The sequence below is a fragment of the Mustela putorius genome, unplaced genomic scaffold (genome assembly GCF_011764305.1).
Source record: "Mustela putorius furo isolate JIRA1106 unplaced genomic scaffold, ASM1176430v1.1 tig00000228_pilon_pilon_pilon, whole genome shotgun sequence".
Classification (NCBI taxonomy): domain Eukaryota; kingdom Metazoa; phylum Chordata; class Mammalia; order Carnivora; family Mustelidae; genus Mustela; species Mustela putorius.
Genome location: NW_025421322.1, coordinates 31,972,882 through 31,999,088, shown reverse-complemented (window position 1 = coordinate 31,999,088; position 26,207 = coordinate 31,972,882). Strand labels below are relative to the sequence as shown.

Genomic DNA, 26,207 nt, shown 5'->3' with positions numbered 1-26,207 from the left:
AGCGAGTGTCAAGCTCATGCACCCTGGGGCCAGCTTTCCATGTCCAGCCCGCGGAGGCAGTTCCTCTAGGCTTTGCAGCTTCAAGTCCCTGCTCCCTGGAGCAAGTCATGAGAGTCCTGCAAGGGCTTGTTCCCACCCTTGTGCTTCCTCCATGGAGGCCCCTCCCCTTCCTCTGCCCTCCCTCAGCATCGGCGGGCCCCTCCCCGCCTCCTGGAGGTCCGCATGCACCTGTCACGCCCAGGAGCCCCCTGCTCACGCGTCACTCATGACTCCTGCACTCACTCCGTTATCTACCCCACACACCTCTCTTGGGAACTTGGTTACTCTCAGACACAATCCCTGCCTCAAGTGCCCCACAGCCCGGAGGACAGACAGATGCGCAGGTTTCTGCTCTCATCCCGGGTGGAAGTGCTCACGAGAGTGCAGGTGCCCTGGGACCCGAGGAGGGGGTCTGAGCCGGGAGAGCAGGGCACAGGGTGCTGAAGAACTGAGCAGTCGGAAGAGGGGGCGTGGAGGGATCTTACAAGACGTTGTCAGGTTCCCAAATGGCTACACTGGGTGTGGATGTTCCCGGAGAAGGGAAAGAGGAACACCAGGGTATTTGGGGGAACTTCTGGCAGTGTAGGAACAGAAAGGGGCGCTGGGGGATGGCTGTGGCCAGGTGCGGCAGGGAGCTAGACAGGCACCAGATGATCACCTGAGGTTTGAACTGTTGGGGCATGAGGAGCCGGGACGGGTATAGAGCCACAAGTGACAGGATCAGATTACTGTCATCATTGGATGTCACCATGCCGTGGGATCTCGCCTACTCAGCTGAAGAAGGCTCTTTCACTATCCCTGCAGCCTCAAGGAAGCCAGGAGCACGGCCTTGGGGGTCTGAACTCCGGTGGGGCTCCAGGGACCCAGGTCAGCCCTCCGTGAGCTCAGAGCAGTGTCCTGCACCATACACGGTGCTGGGTCATGAGAACAGGGCAGAGCCTGCTCCGTGCTGTCTCGACACGAGGCCCAGAACTGCTCGGGGGAGCAGGCTCTCGTGTGTTGTCCACTCTGCCCTTGGCCCCACGTTTGCCTGCCCCTTCTTTAGTTTCCTTGTGTTGGAAGGCAACAGTGTAGGAATTTAGAGGGTCTGTGTGCTGAGAAAAAAAAAAAAAATCTGGCTGATTTTTTACTTCATGGTTAGGTTCAGATGGAAAAAAGTTGGAACAAATACTTCTCTAGCTTCATAGAAAACTACAGGTAAGAAAAGTATTTGCAGGAGGCGTATCTAAGTACCTTCAACACATTACTTATCTGAGTCAGATGACCTCCATCCCCACCCCCAAGGCAGGCAACACAAATATTCAAGAAATCAGGTAGGGTTGCCAGCAAATAAAAACACACTAACTAGAATTTCAGATAAACAAAAGTAATTGTTCAGTGTAAGTATGCCCCAAATGGATATACTTACATGAACATATTTATCTGAAATTCACATGTAATCAGGCATCCCATCTGGCGAGGTTAAAATAGATTGCACAAGAACTACTTCCGTGTGCGAAGGGGAAAGGTCTGGCCCAGAGAAGTAAGGAAGTAAGATATTTAACAGTTCTGTCCAACAGATATTTTCCGAGTGCCAACTCAGGAAATAGGGGTCAAGGATTGACTTAGGTGCTTGGAACACATGGGCTCTGCCTCCTCTCCATCCAGCGAGAGGGAAAGGTAAACAGAGACACAGACGATTCATGCACAGTGTCATTAACACGCAACCTGCTGGAGAGAAGGAGCCATAGGTGGGATCGGATGGGAGCCCAAGAGGAAGGTAGTCCCCTTACCCTGGGGCTCAGGGAGGCTTTTCTGGAGGAGGGGATGCCAAGGGGAATTTTGACAAACAGGTATGAATTCACCAGGAGAAAGTGAGACCATTCCTAGCAGGGAGATTACATGGACGCTGAATGCTGCGAGGTTCCCAGATGGTGGGTGGAAGAACAAGGCTGAAGGGGCAGTCGGGCTGGCCACGGGCCACCTTGCATTACATGTCCGCTACTCTGTTCTTGTCCTCTAAGGTGTGGGGCAGAGCCTGTGTGCAAAACTGCTTTGTGCCTGTGACCAGACGGCGGCCGAATGCATGGCCTCTGCCTCCTTTAACCAAAGCCTGAAGTCATTGGGCGCACAAGAGTGCCAGGGGCCCCAGCTGTCCTGCGAGGACGGCATGTCTGGGGCGCCTGGGGCTTCCTCCCCTGGTTCCAGCTCTGAGGAGAACAGCGAGGAGGCCATGCCCCGCACAGAGGGCCTGAGAAGAACCAGAAGATTTCTGGGAAAATCACTTGGTCCTGTGGGGACCAGGCGACAAGGCCCCAGAGAGATCCCTGGAGAAAGCAACAAGCGCCCCCCACAGTAGGTTCCTCCCATTACTGTCCCGCCCTTGCACCTCTGTCTGTCCTCCCGTCCTCAGCAGAGGCTCCAGGGCTGAAGAGCCAGCGAGCCCTGTGCACTGTGACGCTTGTGAGCTCACACAGGACTGTGTTCTGTACTTCCTTCGGTGCACACTGGGGGCTAAATAAAAACTCCAATCGGTGTTGGCTTTGGTTGGTTTTGAAGAAATGCTACAGAGACTGGTGTGTGAGTAGATGCCGGACGTAAGATGATGGAGCCATGGAGCCAAAGTATCTCCACTCTCTCAGCACTGAAAGCTTCTCTTCTTCTGTTTGGGGGGAGGGGGAAGGAATGTATTTAATCAATCTTATAAACTCACTAGTGGGACACCAATAACCCAAGGATATGTGCCAGGGACTAACGACAGCTCTAGCATGCGTCCCTAAAAACACACCTGCCCTTTGAGTTATTCCAAGAGGCGGATTAGGATCACGGTAATGGTAAGAAGCCTGAAATCACACCCGTCCTTCCATCCACCCACTCAGCGACCCACCAGAGATGCTCCTGTGTCTTCAGGCAGAAAGAAGGTAGTGTGTTACCAGACTCTCTCTCCATATTCGGTAGGAACACAAACTCGTTGGCTCACCTCACATCCTTGGCTCTCAACCCCTGTAAATCACAGGTCTGGTGCTGAGATGGGTAAGGGTCCCTGCCTGCTCCTCAGACTGATGGGAAAGCAGAGCTGCTAGAGTTCGGTGTGGCTGATCTTGCGGCAGGAAGATATTCTGAAGTTGGCAACAAAGTTAAGAAATGAAAAGGTGCTGATGCCAAGCCAACAGGAGACATCCTTCCTTGCTTTCCAGCACGTTATGAGCAACTTTTTCCTTTGAAGACTTTTCATTTATCTGAGAGAGAGCAAGCAAGCAGGGGGAAGGGAGAGGGAGAAACGGACCCCCCACTGAGAAGGAAGCCTGATGCGGGGCTCCCTCCTAGGACCCTGGGACCATGACCTGAGCCAAGGCAGCTGTTTAACCCACTGAGCCACCCAGCACCCCATGATGAGCACCTTTTGATGAATCCAACACATTCGTACCTTTTTCACCAGGTGACCTTAACTAACAGCCAAAGCTGGGTTCCCTCAGAAGTGAACCCTCTGACAAGAACTCGAGAGCAAAATAGGGCAGGAAAGGTAGCCAGTAAAGGGTGTCTTCCCGAGCCAGTGACAACTAGAATACACTACACGCTGAAAGGAGACTGATGGGGATCAGCTTCTGACAGATCAGCCTTTACTCCTGGAGAGGGGGACACCTCCTTCTGGCCTGCTGCACACAGGGACAAAGCCGGCTCCCGGGCACAGAGAGCCTTCAGGCAAAGAAGTGCAAGTGTGAGCGACCGGCTGTCAGTGGCAGATGGGGAACTGGCTTCAACTACGGTATGGCTGGCTGGCTCCTCCTACCTGCAGCCAGCAGCAAGGTCCCAAAGGCCAGGCTGGCCACCTGCGTGGTAACTGCGCCTTCACCACATCTTCGCCGGTGATGGCTGGCTGGATGTTGCTCAAGAGAGCGACAGAGCTGTCCTACTCAGCTCTGGTTCCCAATCCAAAAACCTCCTGTGGACGACCAACCTCTTCTTCAAGTGTTTTCTGCTCTCCAAGACCCCGCTGGTGCTTCATCTCCTGTCCCCCAACCCCTGTACCCACAACCTTGTACTCAGCTCGAGACTCTGTAGGAGTGTGGAGAGTCTGAGATCTCACCTTCCTTTCAACTCGTAAATGCATCTTTGTTTATGGATGCTGGCAGAGCACACGAGGCACCCCCAGGTCAGAGAAAAAGGCTTTATTGTCTACAGTAAAGGCAGTAGCCAGAGTCTCGGTATTTCTGCTGGGCCCTCAAGCTCTGGGGCACCATAGAGGGCAAAGTGACACCTGACACAAGGTGGGCTTCCTTACCCAGGAGAACCAAGTTTAGGGATCCGAAACTACATACTGGCTGTTAGCCTGCTTGACTGTTAACCCCAGAACATTTCTTTAAAGCAGGCTCCACAACACAGGGCTTGAACCAGCGACCCTGAGATCAAGACCTGGCCACTTAACTGAGCCACCCAGGCACCCCAAAACACATCATCTTTATACGTAAGACTTTATATGACTCTACAAAGTGTGTTACCTGATCAACTTACTTTACAAGACTCTATACCGCATACTTTATAGGTAAGTGAGGTCTGCCCTTGGCTCCAAAGGGTGACACCATTCCTACTTTCCTAGAGTCAACTCCGTTTGCTAGAATACATGAAGGCTGTTGGAGTCTGCATGGTCACATGACATGCACAGATCCATGGAGAACTGTCTGGCAATAATGGTCTCAGCTAATATTTCACTGAGAAAATGGAAGGTTTCCAAAGGGAATGCCCTCCTCTTTCCTGCTGCCAAAGCTACAAAATTACTGGCAGTCTCTCTTCCTTCTTGTTACAATTAAGTGTTCTTTTCTCAGATCAAAAATTAATCCCTTCAACTACGCTCTGTGTATAATGAGGGGTCTATTGCCTTCTCTGGTTTGATTCTTGCAAATGTTTCCTTTTCTTTAGTGAGAGAGAAAGCATGCACATGGTGATGGAGAGCTGGGGGGGGGCGGGAGGGGGTGGGAGGGAACAGAGGGAGAGGGACAATCTTAAGCAGACTCCACGGCAGTTGGGGGCTTGATCTCATGACCTGAGTCGAAATCAAGAGTCAATGTTTAACTGATAGAGCCACCCAGGCCCAGTATTCCCTTTTTTTAACTAATTTATTCCGCTTCTTCTGTATCAATCTAATCAGCATGGCAAACATACCCTAAAATCTCCAATCTTTAAAAATCCTTGATTCCTTTAGCAAGATGAGGGAAGTGTGCTCAGGCACACACAATCTGATGCTCCTAGCTTTAGTCGCATCCTTAAATGCCAAACTAGATGGTGCTCAGCTGGGTACTGATGACCTGACTCGATGTCATCCAATGTCTACCTCTCACTCCACACGCTGCTGTGCTAACCAGCTACATGGTCTCTGACCTGCCTTGTTCATAGAGGTGGGATTTCACAATGCCTGCCTTCCAAACTTCTGTTCTTCTTACGTTCTGACACAGGACTTCTCTGAGAAGGAAGCATGGGCAACTCAGCGCTCAGGCACACACAATCCAGAAATGGGGGGGAGGGGTTGCTGCCAACAGGCCAACCTTGACGATGAAAGGGTACATGCTTCCCTGGAGTTCATCACCAGGGCGGCCAGATCAGAGTTCACAAACCTCCTTACTAGAAATATCCAGCAGGGGGCGCCTGAGTGGCTCAGTGGGTTAAGCCTCTGCCTTTGGCCCATGTCACTGGTCTCAGGGTCCTGGAATCAGCCCAGCATTTGGCTTTCTGCTCAGCGAGGAGCCTGCTTCCCCCTTCTCTCTGCCTGCCTATGATCTCTATCTCTCTGTCAAACAAATAAATAAAATCTTTAAAAGAAAAAAAAGAAACATCCAGCAGGACGGACCTCCAGTCACCTCCAGTGATGGACAGTTCCTACATAAGTCCTCTTCATGAGCCTTTTCTCCTTGTATTTCACAGTTCCAGCCAGGCCCTGGCCGGGTTTGCTGGGATCGCAACCCAGAACAATCCCCATGTGTAAGCCTTTTAGTGCAAGTTTAGTGCAAGTTCTCCTAAAGCAGAGACTGTAAAAGTAAATGCCAAATTCTACTGCAGGAGGAGGCAGCACTTGATGCTCTACCTTGGCTCTCCTTTTTCGTTCATATGAACTTGGTGCTTGCGATCAGTACTTCTCAGAACAGCGGACGGGATGCGACAAATGAAGGCTGGAGAGACAGCGTGGGACACAGCACGTAACGCAGGCTGCTGCTTCTACACCGCAGCTTCCTGGAGGTGGAATAAGCGAGCCAGGGCGGCAGAGGGAACCAGAGTCGTTCTGAACTCAGGTTCCCTGAGTTCCCTTAGAGGCTTTGTTTACATTATACAGGCAGAGAAGACAGAGATGCTAACACCAAAACTGATGCAGAGAAGGCCACTGCACTTTCCCAGCTCACACTACTGTGAGTACTGAGAAGAAAGCTCTGCCTGCGCCATATCTCGTCGCGACCGGCAGTTAGGGTCCCGAGTCTTCCATGAATGTGCGGACGCAGCCACCTGGCAACCTGAGTTTTACTAAAGCTCTTCATTTTTAACTAAAGCAAAATATTAAATAAACTTAATTCAGTAAACGTCATAGCTATTACAAATATCTGCATGTCCAGAAGTAATCTGATTTTGTTTTATTGCTTACCTATGAACTGCACAGTGAATCTTTACATTTCAAAAACTCACCTTGTTATATTTATTGCATATATTGACATGACTAAGACAAATGAGTTCCATTTTCAGATAGGAGGAAGAGAAATGTTAATTGCTGGTCAAGTGTGGCATTACTCTATAAGATAATGAGTTCAGAAGCATTTGGGGGTGTCTGTGTTGTACGCACATGCAGGTAAACGCCAATGACAATCAAATTCTGTATAAACAGTCGAAGTCAACACAAATATAAGGAATGTTCATATGTTAGCTATTCAATGTCAAGGAAAAAAATGAAGCAAGTGTATGCAGCAAAAAGAGAATGAGTAACAGTTTATTAAGAGTTTTAAATATCTACAAAAATATAGCCATATGGTGAACTTCAGCAAATCCTAAACTTTCAGCCTCCAAACTGGCTATAAACGGAACACACAGCCATTACCCAGCAGGAGTCCTGCAATCTCCTAAAAAGGACAAACCAAAGAAAAGACCCACTTCTTAAGAATCATTACTAACATGACCAGTGCAGTCGTCCAGGATATATAGATGTCTACTGTGATTTAAAAACAACAACAACAACAAGAAAAAAACCTGCAAACCCCACACAACAGTTTACAAACAGACCAAGGGAGAGATGTGATAAACATTAATTCAAATGGTTTTCCTTTACATGCAATACATGCATTTTTTAAACTACAGAAAAACATGAAATTTTGTAAAGTTTGTTTGTATGAGTGCAAGTGAATATAGATCTCCTTTACTTATACTATTAAATTATATATTTTTCATACAAAAGCACACAGTGTTAATTTATAAAATGACATCCAAGTGGATGATGATTGTTTCTGAATGTCCCCCTGCTTAGATTTTTTTAAATGCACAAAAATTAATATACTTCCTTAAAAATACAGAAGAATAAAAGAGAAATAAAAAACAGAATACTTGACCTGTCATATGATGACACATTTTACCCAATCAAGAGGCAAAGTTACAGTGACAGCTGCATGAAGGCCATTAAATACCTGCAGTATTATTCTGAAAACAGTCTCATCTACCTACATTTAACACACCACCCAGGAGGGCTGTGTATCATTTTATGGGTTTTAATGACTAGGATCTTTTGCAAGATGTTTCAAGATGCTGTAGTTCAATTCATTAAAAAAATCTGGGGTATGGTTTTTCTTTTGTCACTTCCTGACTTTTTTCTGTTTCTTGTACAGGTGCCTAATAATCATAAACACAAACTTACAACCTGCCAATCTCACTGTAAGTTTTCAAACAAAAACAAAAGATAAAAACTGAATTAGTTTTTGAGCTACAATTTTTGATATGTATTTTGCTCTTTGTAAAAAGAAACTGAATCTGGAGAGGCAATACAATTATAAAGAGGTTATTCTATAAAAATGTCCTATGAGAACTTTATAAGACTTGCAAAGAGAGTTGTTCATTTTTGCTGTTTGATGGAATTCACTAAAATGCACATAATTTTAAGAAAACACTACAGGTCTGTGAGCACTTGTGCAGGGTACATACATGACCTTGGCAGCTTAAATCAACAGAGCTCACAACTGACGATCCTCAGCACACTTGATTGCTAAAGCCACAGGCACTCTTTTCAAATGTAATAGAACAAATCCTAAACAGATGCATACAACTTAACAGTTCAAATCTTACAGATCAGAAGTCCATCTGGAGAATTTTCTGACTTTGAAGATTTCAAACAATGCACAATATAAAAATGCAAATAATGTGCTTTTGATAGAACTCAAAATGTACACAGTCTTCACAGGTGAACTAGTAGCAGTTTTAAAGGTCTTTTTTTTCCTACACTAAATATAGATCTGATTTAATTAATGGAACCACAGCAAAATATTACTATAATTTTAAAGTATAGTCTGTAAACTAATACATCTTATGATGTAAAAAAATATTGCACAGTTTGGAACACCAAGAGTAAGCTCCATGCTTCTCTCAAGTAGAATGGTCAAACTCTTGGCAGAAAACACAGTATTACAAGAACTAGACACTTTTAAGTATGGCAATTTTAGGGTTGGTCATATTCTAGGAATATTACTCAACAGATGTCTCATACCATAAACAAGTTGAGGAATGCCTATCACATGTTATTATAGATCACAACATCTAAAACATGGGGACAACAAGCCACAGAACAGTTTTGCAGCCCCAAGATTAGCAATATATTTGTATCTATTTGCTTTTGCAGATAACCAAACACAAAAGCAATTCTATTTCTAAGCAGTTGTGTAGATGTTTAAGAAATACAGTAGATACCTGACACATCTTCAACCCTCTGGAGGCATAATATTTTTAAAAAATTACCTGTTTGTGAAAAGTTTAAAATATACGGTTTAACTATGGAATAATGGGACATCAATATATGTCCAACTCTGAAAGCCAACAGGAACTGCAAAAGAAAGGATCATGGCAGAAATCCATCTTTAAAAGTATTCTAAATCATAGACAGCTCCACCATTTCCAATGTGGTATGTGCCAAGCATTTGGTTGAAGAGAAGTCTCACTGTTATTCTCAAGAATTATGTTAATACGCATTAAGTAAACTCTGAAAACTCAGCATGGCCTTAATTTTTCGGCTTTAGATTCTACACTGAGATCTTCGTGAGCCACTCAGTACACACACAGATCTGGAAACTTCATCTCATAGACTGGGACGGACTGGTACTGGGCATGCCCAGAAGTAATGGTCAGTGTTCCTGACGGACTGGGAGGAGGGCTGTAAGAGAGAACAAGCCACAGTCAACAGGGACACGGGAAAGCGTTCATTTCTCAGAGCACTCTCCTAACTACCTGCAAACAGCAGAGTGAGACGCCCTGCTTCATTGCGGGCGAGCTACAAGGCCATATGGGGGAAAAGACCACAGTGCGATCAAGCTGTTCTTAAGTTTGAACCAGACATTTTCATTTGAGCATGTGTGTGTATAATTTTTTCTAACAGGATTACACCATACCCATTCTGGTAAGCTTGCTCTGCTTCACAAGCAGAAAAACCTTTTGCATGTCCGCATGTCGTCCTTTTCCCTGACAGCATGGTATTTCATCATGTGGATACACGGACTGATCTAATCCAGGGGATAAATGCAGGTTCATTTCCACTTTCCAGTATTATAATGTTCAGAGGTCTTCTCTTATATATACATCCTTTTTATCCTAATTGTCTTACAAACACAATTTCTTAAAGCATACTCATAATTTTGACTTTGATACATATTGCCAGAATTCTAGTAATTTATACTTTCAACATTGGAATATACTTGTTCTCTTTTTCTTTTTCTTCTTCTTCTCTTTTTTTTAATCTCTGCCAATCTGGTGGCAAAAGGGGATTCATTCCTATTCGTATTTTTAATTTTGGGGTTATCAGTAGAGCTACATATCCCAAAGACATCCACAAAACACTCAGTATCCTTTTTGTTTCTTTTAAAACAAATTGTCTATTTGAGTCCACTACCTGTATTTGTACTCAGGTGTTCTTCTCTTATCAATATGGGAAACCAACTTTTTTTTTTTTTTTGTATGATACTAATGCTTTTCCACAATTGTACTTTTAGAGTCTCAATCCTGTGCTTTGGGTTTTGTTTTGCCAAATGCTTAAGAACTTACCAAAAAATCATTTATGATTTCCTATGACTAAAACTACAAATTTATCTGCAAAAAACTGGTGCCTTTAAGATAATAACTTTCTATTCAAAGCAAGGCATGAGTTTTCATTTGTAAAGTACTCCTATACATATCTCAGAGATTTATAGTTATTTTATATGTCCTATATAGTTCTTTGTTAGTGTTTTTTATAGTTATGAATATATGGGAATACATTTTCATTACCATTCATACAGTAATGAATTTAACTAATGTATGCACAAATCTAACTTCATATACTTGTCTAACAGTAAACTGTTAACCTATTCAGTTGTTTCTGTTTTTCTGCTGGCAATTAATAATTATTTGCAATCTCCATTTTAATATTTGCAATATCCCCCCCCCTTTTTTTTACTGAGGGATAATTTTCAGAGTGAAATGTACAGATTTTAAGTATACTGTATGACAAGAATCAAAAAACTTAAACACTTATGTGCTCACACCCCAATAAAGATAATGAACATGTCTGTCATTCAAAAGAAGTTCCTTTGTGTCCCTAGTCAATTTCTCCCTACTCCCACAAACCCACATTCAACAACTGTGTTCTGATCTCTATTGCTAATGATTAGTACTGACTGTTCCTGAATTTCACACATTCTATTTATACAGCCTAAAAGAATGGTCCATATAAGCTACACTCTTTTATGTCTGGTTTCTTTTGCTCAAGATGTCTTCTTTCTTTTTTTAAATCCAAAAATATTGTGTTCTTTTTTATTGAACAGTATTTCACTGTATTAAGAATATCACTATTTGTCTATTGTTTATCCACTCTCCTTTGACGGACATTTGGTAATTACAAAAAAAGCTGCTATGACATTCATGAACATATCTTGCTTTGAATGTAAGTTTTCATTTCTCTGGTAAATACTGAGAAATGGGATTACAGGATCAACAGCAGGTATAGGTCTAACTTTGTAAGAAAATGCTAAAGTTTTACAAAGTGTTTGTGCAATTTATACTCCGGTGAGCACTGCAGAGTGTTCTTCTATAATGTCCAAAATACTGTTAGGCTTATCCTATGAAATTCTTTCACACACTGTGTCACTCTGTTTTTACATTATGATCTAGTTATTTTTTAGTTTCCTCTTCTCTCCTAAAACACGTGTATATTTCCCTTTAAATTCTTCAGTGTACGTGTGTGTATTTTTAGGTCCCTGTCTACTAATTCCAATAACTGATCACCTATGGGGCTGCTGCTTCTTACTGTATTTTCATGCTTCTTTGCATTTCTTATCATTTTCTTTATTGCACAAAGGTCAAGGGAATGAAAGGACAATGGAGACTGAAGGATAAGACTTTGTTCTGTTTCTTTTCTTGGGAAAACAAGACCTTTCCTCTGTCTGGTGGTTAGAATGTAAGCAAACGAACAAGAGGAGATATATCAAACAAGAACAAAAAACTCCGTATCATGTAGGCTATCCGGAAGTACTCTTTCCTAACTAGGTGACCTTGGATAAGTTACCTAACTTTTATGTGCCTCTGTTTCTATTCTTGCCAAGCAAAATTAATCACTACCCTTGTTCAAGCTCTGTTATAAATATTAAATGAAATAATGTACTTATATATAGTGCCTAGAAGAGCATAAGTGTTCAATAAATAATAACTATCAGTAGTGAGTGCTCAATAAATGCTATTAGTAGGATCCGCAGTACCCATAAAAGAGAATTAGTCATAATCCTTATTCTAAATTATTCAATCCACATAGCTATGACAGAGTGATTAAATGTAATATGGTGGGTCCTAGCAACATTCCTTTTAAGAATTTTTTGAATTTTGATTTTTCCCATTCAGTAGTTGAATGACCTTCAACAAGTTAATTCTCTAAAGCCTCATTGTTTCTACCTAGAAACCAAAAGAAAAGAAAAAAAAGGCATCTACCTACTTTTTCAGGACTGATGTGAATTAGCAAAAATATCAGATAGAAAATATATACCATAAGATCCATTACAAAGTAGACCATTACTATTATAATTAACAGACACCAAATAAGTAAATGCCTACAGCCATCAATTTTCTCTCAATCTAAGGTATATTATACATCGGATATTAAAGTGTTGATTCTCTGTTCAGGAATTTTTTAAATGAGTAATTCTTAGCTTAGTTGGGGTGGCAGGCATGGTGGGGAAATGCCTAGAATAAGAGGTGTACTGATGAAAACATGCCTTGCATAAAAGGTTGAACTAAGGTTGAAAAAAGGTTGAACTAAAAAAGAAAGTGGACCACAGCATGTACCTGACTCTCCCATTATAGAGTCCTGTGCTTGAGGCAAAACAGACTTAGCTCATCGAGTTAAAAATATAAAAGATATAGCTGATGCATAAAAAAATTCCAAAAGCTCAGCTTAGAACTATGGCTCCTCCACTGTGCCACCTCAGACAGAGACTACCATCCACACCACAGTCACAGAAGTAAGTGCATAAGCACTTTCCCTAAAGGGAACATGCTCTTGTCTCTCCCTCTGTCCTGTGCTTCCCTACTTCAGCACCAACAGACACAACTATGTAACTAAACACAACTATGTAACTACGCATGCTGAAGTCTATTAGATACCATGTGTCTGGGACATAAAGTTACAACAGGACTGAAATGGGTATGACTGAGGAAAGTTTCATGAGAGAATCCGGCTTGTCCTGGAAAGAACTGTGCAGTTGAACCATATAAAACAGTAGTTTTTTGCAGGTCAAAATGGTGAAGTATGACACCTGGTTGAACATATTATTAAAATGTGAATCTTCCAAATTACCCAGATTTCCTTATGGGAGCACATGGAAGGAAGGAATCATCTAGAAAGGCAAGCTAGGACAGCTAGAAGACACTAGAAGCGATACTATCAAGGTCTATCCAAATAGAATGTCCATGACAGAGGCACCTCTGTGATCTTGGGTTTGCCCTGACTGAAAAGCGCTATTACTTAAACACAACCAGCCACAAATCTACAGAGGGGTTTAACAACTTCTATTTTTTATTTTATTGCTGTTGTTGTAATAAAATCCTTACCGTATGGTGAGTTCCAGTATTTGAGCAAGTCGATCATGAAGCAGATTTGCCTACAAAGGGGAAGAAAAATGTTTAAGAATGGATTTTCTGATTTCCCAAATAGCCAACTGCTACTAATACAAACGTAATTTAAAGGACAAAGCATGAGTGCTACTACGAAGAAGGTACGAGAGCTTTCATGTTCTGGCTTCCTCCGTACCAGCCCCTGGAACTTAACGTCGAGTTTCTCTTTCATCCACTTTCTCATCTCACTGGGAGAAACAAGCCAAGAGATACATAAACAAAATAACCACAGCTAAGTCCCCGAAAGCCACTGCACAAAAGGCACCACAGCAACTGCAATCCTCGACATTCAGACTGGGAGCTGCTGTCTCCATGGGCTCGTGCTATACACACAGATCACTGAGGACTCCCAGCCAGGCCACCAGGGTTTTCAGTCCCCACCTGATACATTCCCATGTGTTCTGTGGATCTGCATAAAGTGTGGAACCTACCAACTAATGACCAAGAAAATGTCCACAGAATCAAACTTTCCCCACATACCCTTTACCATCTGTTCACTTACTTTGGATTCACACTGTGCTGCTATTTCTTCAAAAGGTGCTTTCTGGAATTTCTCTATCACAAGACGCCTCTTTTCCTTTTCCTGTTCTTCCATTCCACTGGTATCTATATAAATGTTTACAAAGACCCAATAAAGGGATTACAGATATTCACAGCACCCTGCCAGTGACCTTAAAAGCAAACAGTCTATAAATCAAATATAAAGGTAATTTATAGCACTAGTTTTAAAAGGAAAAAAGCAAAAGATTGAATATCCCCAAAATGTTGAGAGAGGCTAGAGAGTAGATACACAAAACATTTTGTCTAATCTAAAGGGGTAAAGCTACATAGTACAAGATCCTTTCTCAAAAAACACTCCCTTTGTCTCTCTTCTCAAAAAAGCAAGAGCATGACAGCTTGCTGCAAGGCAAGTAACTTCAAGGCCTCACCTGAAAGATGATTCTTCTATGAATATTCATGCCCTGGTACATGAGATACTAAATTAAAAGTCTGCTGAACTTGATACTGAATGGCACAGCGGAAATAAAGAGCCATTTGGAACCTCCTGTTTTAGCCTTTTGCATTTATTTCCAGTTTGAAAAGACATGTTTTATCTTAAAATGATGTATGGCCTGACCAAAGTTTGTGAGATAGTAAAATAAATTCCTGTCTTAATACTACAGATCTAAGTATGAACGTCTGCTTAATATGGAAATAGGCCTACTTTATGGCTTATTTTTTAATGGTCTACTACAACCCCTGGCAATTCTTCAGGTTGTCTTTCTAGGTTGGTTTGTTTCCTGGTCAAGAATTTCACAGGTTGAAATGCACTGTGTTCAACGTTCTTTAACCCAGGCTGCTTTTCAGGTAGAAAACTGTAGGTTACAAGTAAGTAGTTTAAAAAGGTGAAACAGAAATAGCAAGTAGAAAGCAAATAGGCTACTATATATTTTTCCTTTGAAACTGTGACAGGTTAACAAAATTGAAGAACTTATCCACTTCTGAATGACTAACAGAGACTTACGATCACCTCTCTGTTCTTCACTAGACCAGGGTAAGCAGCTGAAATGGCCAGAGGCCAGGCAGGACACATAAATGTTTACATTACGTCAGGTAAAAGCAGTAGGAAATAAGGGAATGTAGACAAGATGAGGCAGATACATTCTGGTCTTATGTCCATTTCTGATGATACTTCCAACTAAACCTGGCCTGCAGGCAGCAGGTCTGTTTGCCATGCTCTCAAGCTTTTTGGGCTCAAGAGTCCTTTACATACTTGAAAGTTATGAGAAAACCAAATTGTTACATCCACTGATATCTTCCATATTATAATATCAAACTGAGAAACTTTAAAAACATTTAATTCCTTTGAAAATAATTCATTTCAGAATTATGAAAGGATTATATGTTAACATAAATAACATTTGTTTAATGATCATACTTTCCGAAGTAAAACTCAGTGAGGAGAATGGCAGTGCTTTATATTTCTACAAATCTCTTCAATGTCATAGCTTAATAGAAGACAGCTGGATTCCATCTGCAAAGTGCACCCAACCCACTGCAGTGTGTTATTTTGGGTGAAGTATATAAAGAGAATCTAGCTTCAGAGAGAGAAGTACTGGAGGAAAGAGTATTTTAATAGCCTTTCACAGAACTGTGATTACTTTTTCTTGGACATTACAACACAATATGAGAAGTAGTAGTTTTATTAAAAGTTAGCTGTAATACAAAATTTGAAATCTTACTAATAAACTTTTTAAACTAACTGGTTATGGTAAAATGCATTGGTCTACTTTACACTTTGAATAATCGGTATTTATGCATGATTCTGTAACATCATGCAGTGGTCATGGGGAATACTGATCCAGTGATTTACGCATGTACAACTAAATGTAGTCATGTTTCATTATACAGTATTTCTTCAATCATATTTGGCAGGTACTACCATTGATCGCATTAGAAGAATCTAACATTTATCTCATTAGAAGCATCTAAGTATTTTTTAAATTAACATATAATGTATTATTTGCTTCAGAGGTACAGGTCTGTAGTCCATCAGTCTTACACAGCTCACAGCACTCACCAGAGCACATGCCCTCCCCAGTGTCCCTCATCAGACACCCCAGTCCTCCCAACCCCCTCCCCTCCAGCAACCCTCAGTTTGTTTCCTGAGATTAGGAGTCTCTTAGGGTTTGTCTCCCTCTCTGGTTTCATCTTGTTTCTTTTTCCCCTCCCTTCCTCTGTGATCCTCTGTCTTGTTTCTCAAATTCCTCCTATCAGTGAGATCATATGCTAATTGTCTTTCTCTGACCGATTATTTAGCGTAGCATAATACCCTCTAGTTCCATCCCCGTCGTTACAAGCATCTAAATATTTGGGTGCTGCCAAACTCACAGGGGCAGACAAAAGTCAAAATTTCAATTTTGTTCAGAGTGCAAATTTTATCATTAGAAGCAAATGCAGTGCTGACAGTTTTGTTTTTTCTCTTGGGAGTCACAGCTTCATTTATTTTCCAGAAAATGCCTGCCAAATACCATAAGTTTTCTGTCAGTCTTTTTTCTTTCTTTCTGAAGTAAAAATGGTGTTCCTCATCAAAATTGACTAGTTCTGGGCACCTGAATAGCTCAGTTGGGTAAGCATCGGACTTGATTTCACCTCAGGTCATGATCTCGGGGTCATGGGACTGAGCCCCGTGCAGGGCCTGGCACTCAGCGAGGAGTCTGAGATTCTCTCTCTCTCCCTCCCTTTGCCCCCTTGACTTGTGCACACTCTTTCTCTAAAATAAGTAAATCTTAAAAAAAAAAAATTGAGTAGTTCAGCTTGCAAATCAAGGCAATCAAATTTTTAAGTAGGCTCCATGCCCAACATGGGGCCTGAACTCACAACCCTGAGATTAAGTCACATGCTTTACCAACTGAGCCAGCCACACACCCCATGACATGCCCTATTAATCTTTAAATGTCTCAAAATATCTTTATATAATGAGTGTTCAAATTGCTTACTGAATTCAATTAATTTTATTTTGGTAAATTTGACACTGTATCACATAATTTAAAAATCCTCTAACGGATTAAGCTGATAAAGGTCAGATTTTATTTTATGCATGATGGGTGCTAGCACTCCACTTTTCTTGATACTAATTTTCTTATTCTAACAGCTCTGAAAATAATGAGAGTCATATTCCACCATATATTGCTTTATCAGTTAGAAATGAATTGAGAACAAGGTATCATTAGCCTAGCAGTAATTTATATCAATACTTAATTGAAAGAACCATTTAAATTTTTTTAAAAAGAGGCAAATCATATGAAAGTTTTTGCCATGAGGGCCAAAGGAGAAAAAAATTAGAGTAGCATTTTTGCAGTGTGAAAAGATTAGTCAGTCAAATGTGGGTATAAAATCTGGCATCAGCATTTACTACCTACGTGACCTCAGGAGAGTTTAATTTCTATGCTCTGACGTTCTCACTGATAAACCTGTAGGAGTTAACGCGGCCCTCTATCCCGTGTACCTACTAACAATCCCAGTCAGCTCCCTACTCTTACCCCTTAGAAATATGCTTCTAATTACACTACTGTGTGCCTGTTAAAAGCTACTCTGGGCGCACCTGGGTGGCTCAAGGGGTTGCGGCCTCTGCCTTCCGCTCTCAGGTCATGATCCCAGGGTCCTGGGATCAAGCCCTGCACCGGGCTCTCTGCTCAGCAGGGAGCCTGTTTCCTCCTCTCTCTCTGCCTGCCTCTCTGCCTACTTATGATCTCTGTCTGACAAATAAATAAATCAAATCTTTTAAGAAAAAAAGAGCTACTCTATTTAATTCACTCAGAATTATTCAGAATTTTCATCCCCCCCATCTCCTACAGAAGGAACTATCCTATTTCTCCTAAGTTCGGGCAGTCTGCATCTTGGCCATCTTAAGTAAGTGTGGCATTAAAATACACTGACGTCTTTCATAATTCCAGGAAAGTCACTGTTCAGAGAAGAATGGCCTATGATAAGACAGGACAAGTATGAAAGTCTAAAAAACGTAGCTGAATAAATCAATTACAGATCTATGCAGAAATGCCATGCTGCTTGTTTATTCTGGTACATCACCAAGTACTAAGACAGAGATAAGCTAGCAAATCATTAGGAGAGTTAACAAAAATCTCACCAATTGCTTTCTTCAATGCTTCAAAGGTGATTTCTTCAGTGTTATTTACCTAGAGAAAGGTGATTTTAAGAGTTAAGAAAAGTCGATATAAATAATACCTTCAACTAGTTACAAGTCATCTAAGAACACCTACAAATTGTTTTTCTTCTTTGTGCTGGCTGGATCTGTGACTATCCTCCAGAGTATCAAATAATCTCCACTTCCTCCTTGGCTGAACCAGTGGCCTACTGCAGGGATTAATGTGGGCCTGGCAGAATCAGCCACCCTTGAATTACAGAACTGGATCTCCTCTCATGAGATATGCAACAAGATCTGAGTCCCACTGGCTGAACTAGGCTTCCCTAAGTGAAGAGTGCTTTGAGATATTCAAGGCAGAGAAAATATGTAAATATAGTTCAGCTATGTAATACATGAAAACTAAGTACTCTATACCCTCTGTAATTTTGGTGCTAGGTACAGTTTACAAATAAACAATAAACTGAAAACTTTAATGGTTTAAAAGCAAGAATCACTACTTCTTTAGGAAGTGTTCAGTGAGTACAGTTAACATCTTAATCACATTCTGGGTCTTCTAAGGTAAACTTCCTACACTTCCTTTCCAGAAACACCCTTTAATAAAAAGTTTCCCTTCTTCCTTGCTTTGAGATACATAAAAGGTATGAAATCAACAGCTTTATGATAAAAAAAATCAGTAATAGTTTTTATGGCACCAGCACATTTTCAGGGGGAATAATTTACATAGTTTAACTAAAGCATCTCTGAATAGAAGTTAAGAAATGATACCTGAGTACTTGCCTGGGCCTCTGGTCATCCCTAATTTTAGCTCATGAGCTTCTTTTGCTATGTCTAAGGCAGCAAGACTAACGAAAGCAAGACTTCGTGCTTTGCACCTTAGCTTCTCTGTAATACAAAGGCTTTAGCTGGAAATGAAGCAGCAAGAGTTCCACTACCTCAGTTTTTCTACTGAGGGTTCATATTTCTAGTTGAAGTCAGATTAAACTTGGGAATCTTCAGTTGCTTTGTTCTAGATATTTGGAGCAGACATACAGGATTAGGCTCTGGCTCATTAATTATTTGTACCTAGCAGTAGTCTAATACCTCAATGAAAAAAACCCACTGATTAGGGGTTTTAGACTTTTGAGAAACAACTACAGTACAGCAAAAAGAGCACAGAAGAACTATGAGGCCAGCCTTCTTTTTACACATCATTAATTATTACCTATTCAATCCCAGGTAAGTGAAAAATTAAAATTCTCTATTCCAAGAAGTCTTCTCTATTCGTTTGTGTTTTCCCTAATTTGGAGGGCCATGATGCAGTCACCGTCCCTCCCCTTTCTCAGACTCCCTTTCAGTCACTTCTTAGTCCTGCCCGTCCCGCTCTGGCACAGGCTACTGCTCTCCGGCCCCTTTCCTCATCTCCAGCCTGGCCCCTGCAGGTCCTCCTTGCGCAAGCTGTATGCTATTACAAGGAGCTATTACGGTCTCTCTGCCTCTGGCCTCTTTTCGCCAGTTTAGCCTGGCCACACTTCCAAGATTCCTTTCACGAAAGCATTGTCCCAGTAATGACACTGCCCAAATTTCAGTGTTTCCTTACTTCCTACCAAATTACACACAAAGCCCTCAGGCAGGTGATAAAACCTTCTATAATTTGGCTTCAATCTTGTTCCCCACTCTTTCCTTTTTTCAATCCTATTTAAAAAGGAAAAAAAGACCAACTGCTTTATATTAGTGTTCAATGATTTGTATTTTTCATAGAGTGCAGCTGTTAAATATAAGACATCTACTTTATTTGGTGCTCAACCAAACTACATACAGTCTGTTTGCCTCTCTAGAACACCACTTGTGTGTTCTGGAGAAATGATGCAAAGGTGCCAGCCTCGAGGAATTTCAACAATCCTTTTACTCTTGATGACTTTTGCCCTTATTCATGATCTATAACTCTAACCTAGACTATACAACACCATTGAGCCTACATAAGATCTGTTTGCCCTTTTCCAATCAGGCTAGTTGTTATGTTGCTTCCACTGATATCTTACTAATTTTATAGCACCCAGGAGAGCAGCTTCTAACTAATACTACACTAGACTTGTTTTGTTAGCACACATGCAAGCTTCTTTACTCATATTCGGGAAAAGGCAGGAGTGTATAAATAAATGACAATTTATTTATAATAAATGACAATTTACTGTCCTAGAATAATGACAATTCTTTTTAGCCAACCAGTAACTTAATTTTGTACTAGGAAAAATTCAATATGTATTCAAAATGTAATATGTATAGCCTCCCATCCATTCCCCAAAATAATTAAGCACTATTACCTTTGAGAAAGAAGAAATGAGTGGGATTTCAATAGACTATAGTAAAAATCCGAGTCATAATTAGGAAAAACAGAAGTTTGCTATGATCTTATCTAAACATTCTGACTTCTAAAAAAGAATTTTATAAGCACTAAAAGCAGATATTGGATATATCTGAGGACTAATCAGCATTATGCATTTAAAATTCCACATAATTTTGATCAAATACAAGAGTACTGTGTTTTTTTAAATGAGCAATTCTCTTATTTGATTTATTATAAGCAATAAATCTTACTCAGAGTAAGATTACTTATATATCATTAATAAAATTACTCATAGTTTGATATTTTGTTAAACCATTAACTGGTGAACACTTAACTGATATGACTTTCTCCTCTCCATGCTACGAAATTAATTAGTTCTGAAGGTAATGTTGTTTTGTCTTCTGTATGCAAAATCAGATTACATAATGGTAAATGAGTTTGAAACTCCAATGTGCTCAAGTAAATCTTATAATAAACTATACTCAACTTCTCAAATGCTCAAATATGTGCAGCATATTTGACTTAGGGCTTACAGCAAAGAGAAAACAGGGTCTTTAATAAGTTAAATATTAATGGACTTTTTAAAAAATTTAACTTTATTTTTTCAGTGTTTCAAGATTCATTGCTTATGCACCACACCCAGTAATACTCCATGCAATATTAATGGACTTTTAATTGCAAAATGTATGTTTAAGAATCTTCTTCCTGTAGTAAGTCTTCATACAAATGTTTTCTTCAGTTCATTTTACCAAAATAGACTAATTTGTTTGCAATAGCTTGAAGTGCTATATATATACATATATATTTTAAATAAAAATAGTAAACAAAAGGAGAATGGAATACCACTCAATAAAATTCATTGCACTCTCGATAAACTGTAAAAACTAAAGCTTTAGATTAACCCCCCAAAAGTAACAGCAGCAAATTCATAATCATTAAAATACAGAGCTAGTACAATACTCTCCTGAAGAGTAAAACATATATAAATTAAAATGGCTTTCAAGAGGTGCATTTAAGGAAGATGATTTTTCTTGAGCTTAAACTGGCAAGAAACTACACCCGCCATATTTCAAAATGAACACTAACTGCCTCTTAACTGCTCTTGACACTACGCTGATAATTTCTTAATAAAACTGACAGGTTCTACTTACTGGGGAGTGGAACAGCCTAAAGCATGTAAGCTAGTCCGTTGGAACCTTGCCACCAAAAAGTTGTAATTCCTGAAGACTGACAGGGATTGGGGAGGTGGGGGTGCTGTGACACCATGAATTAAGACAAATTTCTTCCCCTTTTCTTAGATGGATAATCTCTTAAATTATTTATACTATACCATGAGAAAGAACGAAAAACCTAGGAAGGCAAACAATAGATAAACTTCAAGGAGGAGGCAGACGTGACATCCCAGTACTTCCGCATTTCCACTAGTCTATCAATTCTCTGGTGATTTGTGCAGAGTAACTCCTAGACAATACTGGCTGTTTTCCTCTTTCTAAAACTCAGGTACACTTTTGTGCTCTATTAAACAGGAGGAGAGCATCAAATCTCTGACATTTCAGATAAGTCACAGTCCTTAAAGAGTAGTAGGGCACTGATACACTGCAGCCTCTATTAAATCCATTATAACTACTATCAAACAATAAAAAATACACCCTCCCAGATAAGGCTCTGAAAACTTCCATGGAGTATTTGCCTTCATGTGAGATTATATAGTTCTCTTTATTCTCATAATCCGTTTATAAATCTTCAAAAATAAATAGGATTTGGAGAACCACCCAGTTTAATAACAGGCCTTATATAACACTTTTTACTGATTTTAAAAAAGTCTGTTTCAGTTCCTTTTATTACACTAAATTACAATATAAAATCTAATGACCTCAATACATAATGTTAAGTTTATGTATCTTTACTGAGAGCTGACATGAGTTTAGTAAAATAAATAAAAAATAAGCTCAAGGCTAAATCAGATTAATGGCTACTAATAGCACTGTTGATCTGAGGGATGATTTACAGTTACATTTGTTTCTGGTTTGAAAGTACGGAGGGGCAAAAAGTTCTTTTAAATTGATGTCTATCTCAAGAAAGTACCCCGCCATACACTTCCAGCAACTTACCACATCATCAGAAGGAATGCTGTTGGGTAAAATATCCACCTGAATGGATACGGTGTCCACAATACTTTTTCTTCTAGAAAGTCGATCTTCATCTAAAATCAAAATCGTTTTTCCCCGTTACTTGCTAGTTAGAAATGGTATGTCATTTAAAACCTCTACTTATTTCAGATTTCAAAAGGTCTTAGAAAATAAAGTTTTCTTTTTTGTTCTTTTTAAATATATAAAGCATTGTGTTCTCAGGCTTTTAAATTTCATCAAGCAGATTAAAAAATTAGAACTGATGGGGTGAACTAAGGTTGACAGTTTTATTTTCCAAAAAGGGAAATACCACCACTTCCCTAACAGTTTAAGAAAAAATAAAAGTCAACAGCAAAAGGAGGAATTACACAATCTAAAACGAATCTATCCATTTCTACTAACACTCACTATATTGCCCTTGTATCTCTCATTTCTCCCCTGAACAGTGAAAGCTGTGCACTAATTATGGATCTAGCGCAGGAACCCATGTCTGCAAGAGTTTACCACGCACCACATTTGCGGACTGAAAGAATCTGTTGCTTCAGTCAATAGCTCCTTCTCTACCCTTTCCAGCCGTTCAACTCCACTGGCTCAGCTTTTGCTTAAGTCAACCACCAATCCGGAAAACCTTGCTCTTCAATTAAATGCTCTAGCTAATCTACTTTCTCCCCACTTCTGCAAACATGCTTGGTCTGAACCAAATGCTCTACATATGTCTCTACCTACTCTTCTTAATGCCTGCAGTTACAGTCCTGCACTTAACCACTCTTCCCAAAAGAGTGTGTGTCTTCCCACCCAGTAAAGTTCAACAGCTATTCCTAGGCCCACTTTATGCTTAACCATTTTTGTGGAAATTTGAATTTTTTTTTATTATAATTTCCTCCCACACATTTTTTTTTTCATTTTGATTTTCTCCTTCCACAGTCAACAAATCTATTAAGTCATTAGACACCATGTTAGGTGGTAGGGACAAACTGCTGAATGTAGTCCATACTAGCTTATAGTGTAAGAGACAAGACCCAAAATAAACAAATAGTTACACAAGCAATGAAGGACTTGGAGAAACACAGGGTGCTAGAAAAACACCTCAATAGCTATGATTTCATCTGAAAAAAAGGAAGCAAAACCTTATGTATTACAATACAGAGAGTCAGAGATGTATTCAACCACAGTTGAACTTGACAAGTACACTTTCTCTTCTGAGCTCCAGTCCAGTATTTACAATTTCTTATTAGTCAATTCTACTCAACATGTTCTAAACCCAACTTTAACATCTCTAATAAATCATCTTTATGTCACATTGCCCTATTTTCAAGAGGGCCATCATTAAAATTCTGCATCTTTTTTGCCTGAATTCTTAGGATAGCTTCCTATCTGATCTATTTGCTCTCTCCCTTTTATTTTGCTAATAGTGTTATTTTGGAAGTAAATCATTTTTAGTCTTAATTATAATTCAAAACAAATATGGCCCACACACTGATAGAGAGCCTCCCAAGCTTTTTCAATTGGGTTTAGAACACATCAGAAAAAATTGGAAGAGGCTGCTCACACTGTGGGCTCTGACTGCCCAGTCCCCAAAGAGCTACTAAAAGGGCTAAGGATATCAATATGCGGATACATCTGGAATGTTCCCTATAGCAGCTGGAAAGCTCAGCTCTAGAATCTATGACTGATAGCACAGTCACTTCACAATCTGGCAACACCCTATCTTTCTAATCCTATTTTATACAAACTGTGATTTTCTTCTACGGCAGGAGTCAGAATGAAGAACTACAAGAAGGCCCCACAAATGGAGAAACTGGTTTCTTACTGACCACTCTTTTACTCCCAGTAGCCATCCATGGTGGTAATTAATGCTGGTGATCAAATATGGTTGTTCACCCTCTTTCAAGGCAGAGAGGCCTGCAGTTGCAGCTTCTCTGTGGTTTAGAAGGACTACGTAACTAGTTCTGGCCAATAAAGTACAAGCAGTATTCAGAGAGCAGCTGCTCCGTTAGCCTGGACGATGGAGTATCTGGAATATCATGTGTGGAATCTCCATCATTCCAGATACAGATGCTATGAAGCTATGCACAGTTAATTTGAGTAACAATTTACTGCTTTAAACCACTAAGCAACAATGATTGTTTGTTATCACAACTTAACTTAGCCAGGGTTAAATCCTGACACTACTAATATTTTGGGCCAGATAATTCTTGTGGTGTGTGTGTGTGTGTGTGTGTGTGTGTGTGTTGGTGGGGGGGGGTGTTCTGTGTATTACAGAATGTTTAGCTTCTACCCACTAGAAGCCAGTAGGGCTACCCCACCTCTCCTTGCCCCACAGTGGTGATAACTAAAAACGTCTTCAGGACTGATAAATGGTTGCTGGCATGGGCAAAATCACCCTCAGATGGGAATCAGACCCAATCCATCCCGACAGCAGCAATACTATAATGCTACAATACTACCTATATGCCATTATCATTGTTTTTTTTTTTTTTTTTGCCACCATCATATCTTAAGTTTCTTAAAACACTAACCACATCACTCCACCAGCCTACCTACTTTTTGATGAATTAAAAAGCCATTCTGGGGTCTCTGATCAGATCTTACCAACAGCAATTTCAACCACTCCCTAATTTATCTAATATTCAAGTAAAATGTGCTACTCTAACATCTCTGAGCACGTGTTTGGCCTCCTGCCTTCCATGCTCTTCTAGAAACAGAAACCCCTACTGGGAACAGTTTATTACTTGCCCTTCCTTACATCCACCCACTATATAAATTCTCACAACTTTTAAGGCCTAAATGAGTATTTTAACACTTCCTTAAAATTTTAAATATTACTTTAAATATTATTTCCACGTATCCCTCTTTCTTCCAGACACAAAAACTTACTATCAGTTATGACTGATCTTCCCCTATCACCCTTCCATTAATATCACCCTTCAAATATTTCCTGGGCCTTGTACTAAGACATGTAAATTAATGCCTTATCTTGGCAATCACAGCAGGAATTCAATGATAAACTCTCTGCTTTGCACCTACCACACAGGATTCACTTGGATTCTGCTGTAAGGCTTGAGGTATGGATGAATACCTATTCAACTGTGACACATCAATATAGATTGCTCTGCTATGGATTTCAGATTGAAAATACTTCATCTCCTGCTTCTGTCTATGACTATAACCTAGACACTGTATCCTTTGCTTCCTCGTGATCATATGCTTTGATATAAATTACCAAACATAATGACATCAATGGAGCTGCTACAAAGTAGTATATGTTCATCAATGCCGACTTGCTTTTATCTTCTAAGCTGGTCAACTGTCGAGGCCTCATCAGAACTCAAAATGAGGAATAATAGCCTGTTTCTCACACACACAAAAAAAGCCAGCATAAAAGGATTTCTAGGGTAACATACAAAGGCTGATGGGTAGCACAGAAGAGTCAGCTTTAAGTCAAAGATAAAAATAAAAGGGGGAAGAGAGACATGAGGGCAGGAAAGGAATCACTGGGTGGCAAAAATCAATGAGAACATACTCCAGAGGAAGTACATTTAAGAAGATTAAAAATTTTTAAAGGGAAGAAAATAAAGCCTAATGGGAAACTCTAATGTTATATTCTCAGAACTTTATTCTTTTGACCTATACAATCACCTACTTACAGCAGTCAAGCAGAAAAGCCCAGGTACATCTATAATCAGATATCATGGGCATTTACTCCAACATAAGGTTTCTAAAATAGAGC

At 40.3% G+C, this 26,207-nt stretch overlaps 2 protein-coding genes across 5 annotated transcripts in view; one reads left to right on the top strand and one right to left on the bottom strand.

The window, feature by feature from the left end:
- Positions 1-3,311, top strand: part of OC90 (otoconin 90) — a 35,756-nt gene extending 32,445 nt beyond the window's left edge. For both annotated transcript variants that reach the window (XM_004743572.3, XM_013051770.2), the window contains exon 14: positions 2,043-3,311. In XM_004743572.3, the coding sequence (XP_004743629.1) occupies positions 2,043-2,377 (335 nt within the window). In that variant the 3' untranslated portion in view covers positions 2,378-3,311. The remainder of the gene's footprint in view (positions 1-2,042) is intronic.
- Positions 3,312-6,955: 3,644 nt separating this feature from the next.
- Positions 6,956-26,207, bottom strand: part of EFR3A (EFR3 homolog A) — a 113,969-nt gene continuing 94,717 nt past the window's right edge. For all 3 annotated transcript variants that reach the window (XM_045078134.1, XM_004743569.2, XM_013051769.2), the window contains 5 exons: positions 22,460-22,551; positions 18,008-18,056; positions 13,883-13,986; positions 13,318-13,367; positions 6,956-9,400 (listed from right to left, as the gene is read on the bottom strand). In XM_045078134.1, coding sequence (XP_044934069.1) covers positions 9,295-9,400; positions 13,318-13,367; positions 13,883-13,986; positions 18,008-18,056; positions 22,460-22,551 — 401 coding nt within the window. In that variant the 3' untranslated portion in view covers positions 6,956-9,294. The remainder of the gene's footprint in view (positions 9,401-13,317; positions 13,368-13,882; positions 13,987-18,007; positions 18,057-22,459; positions 22,552-26,207) is intronic.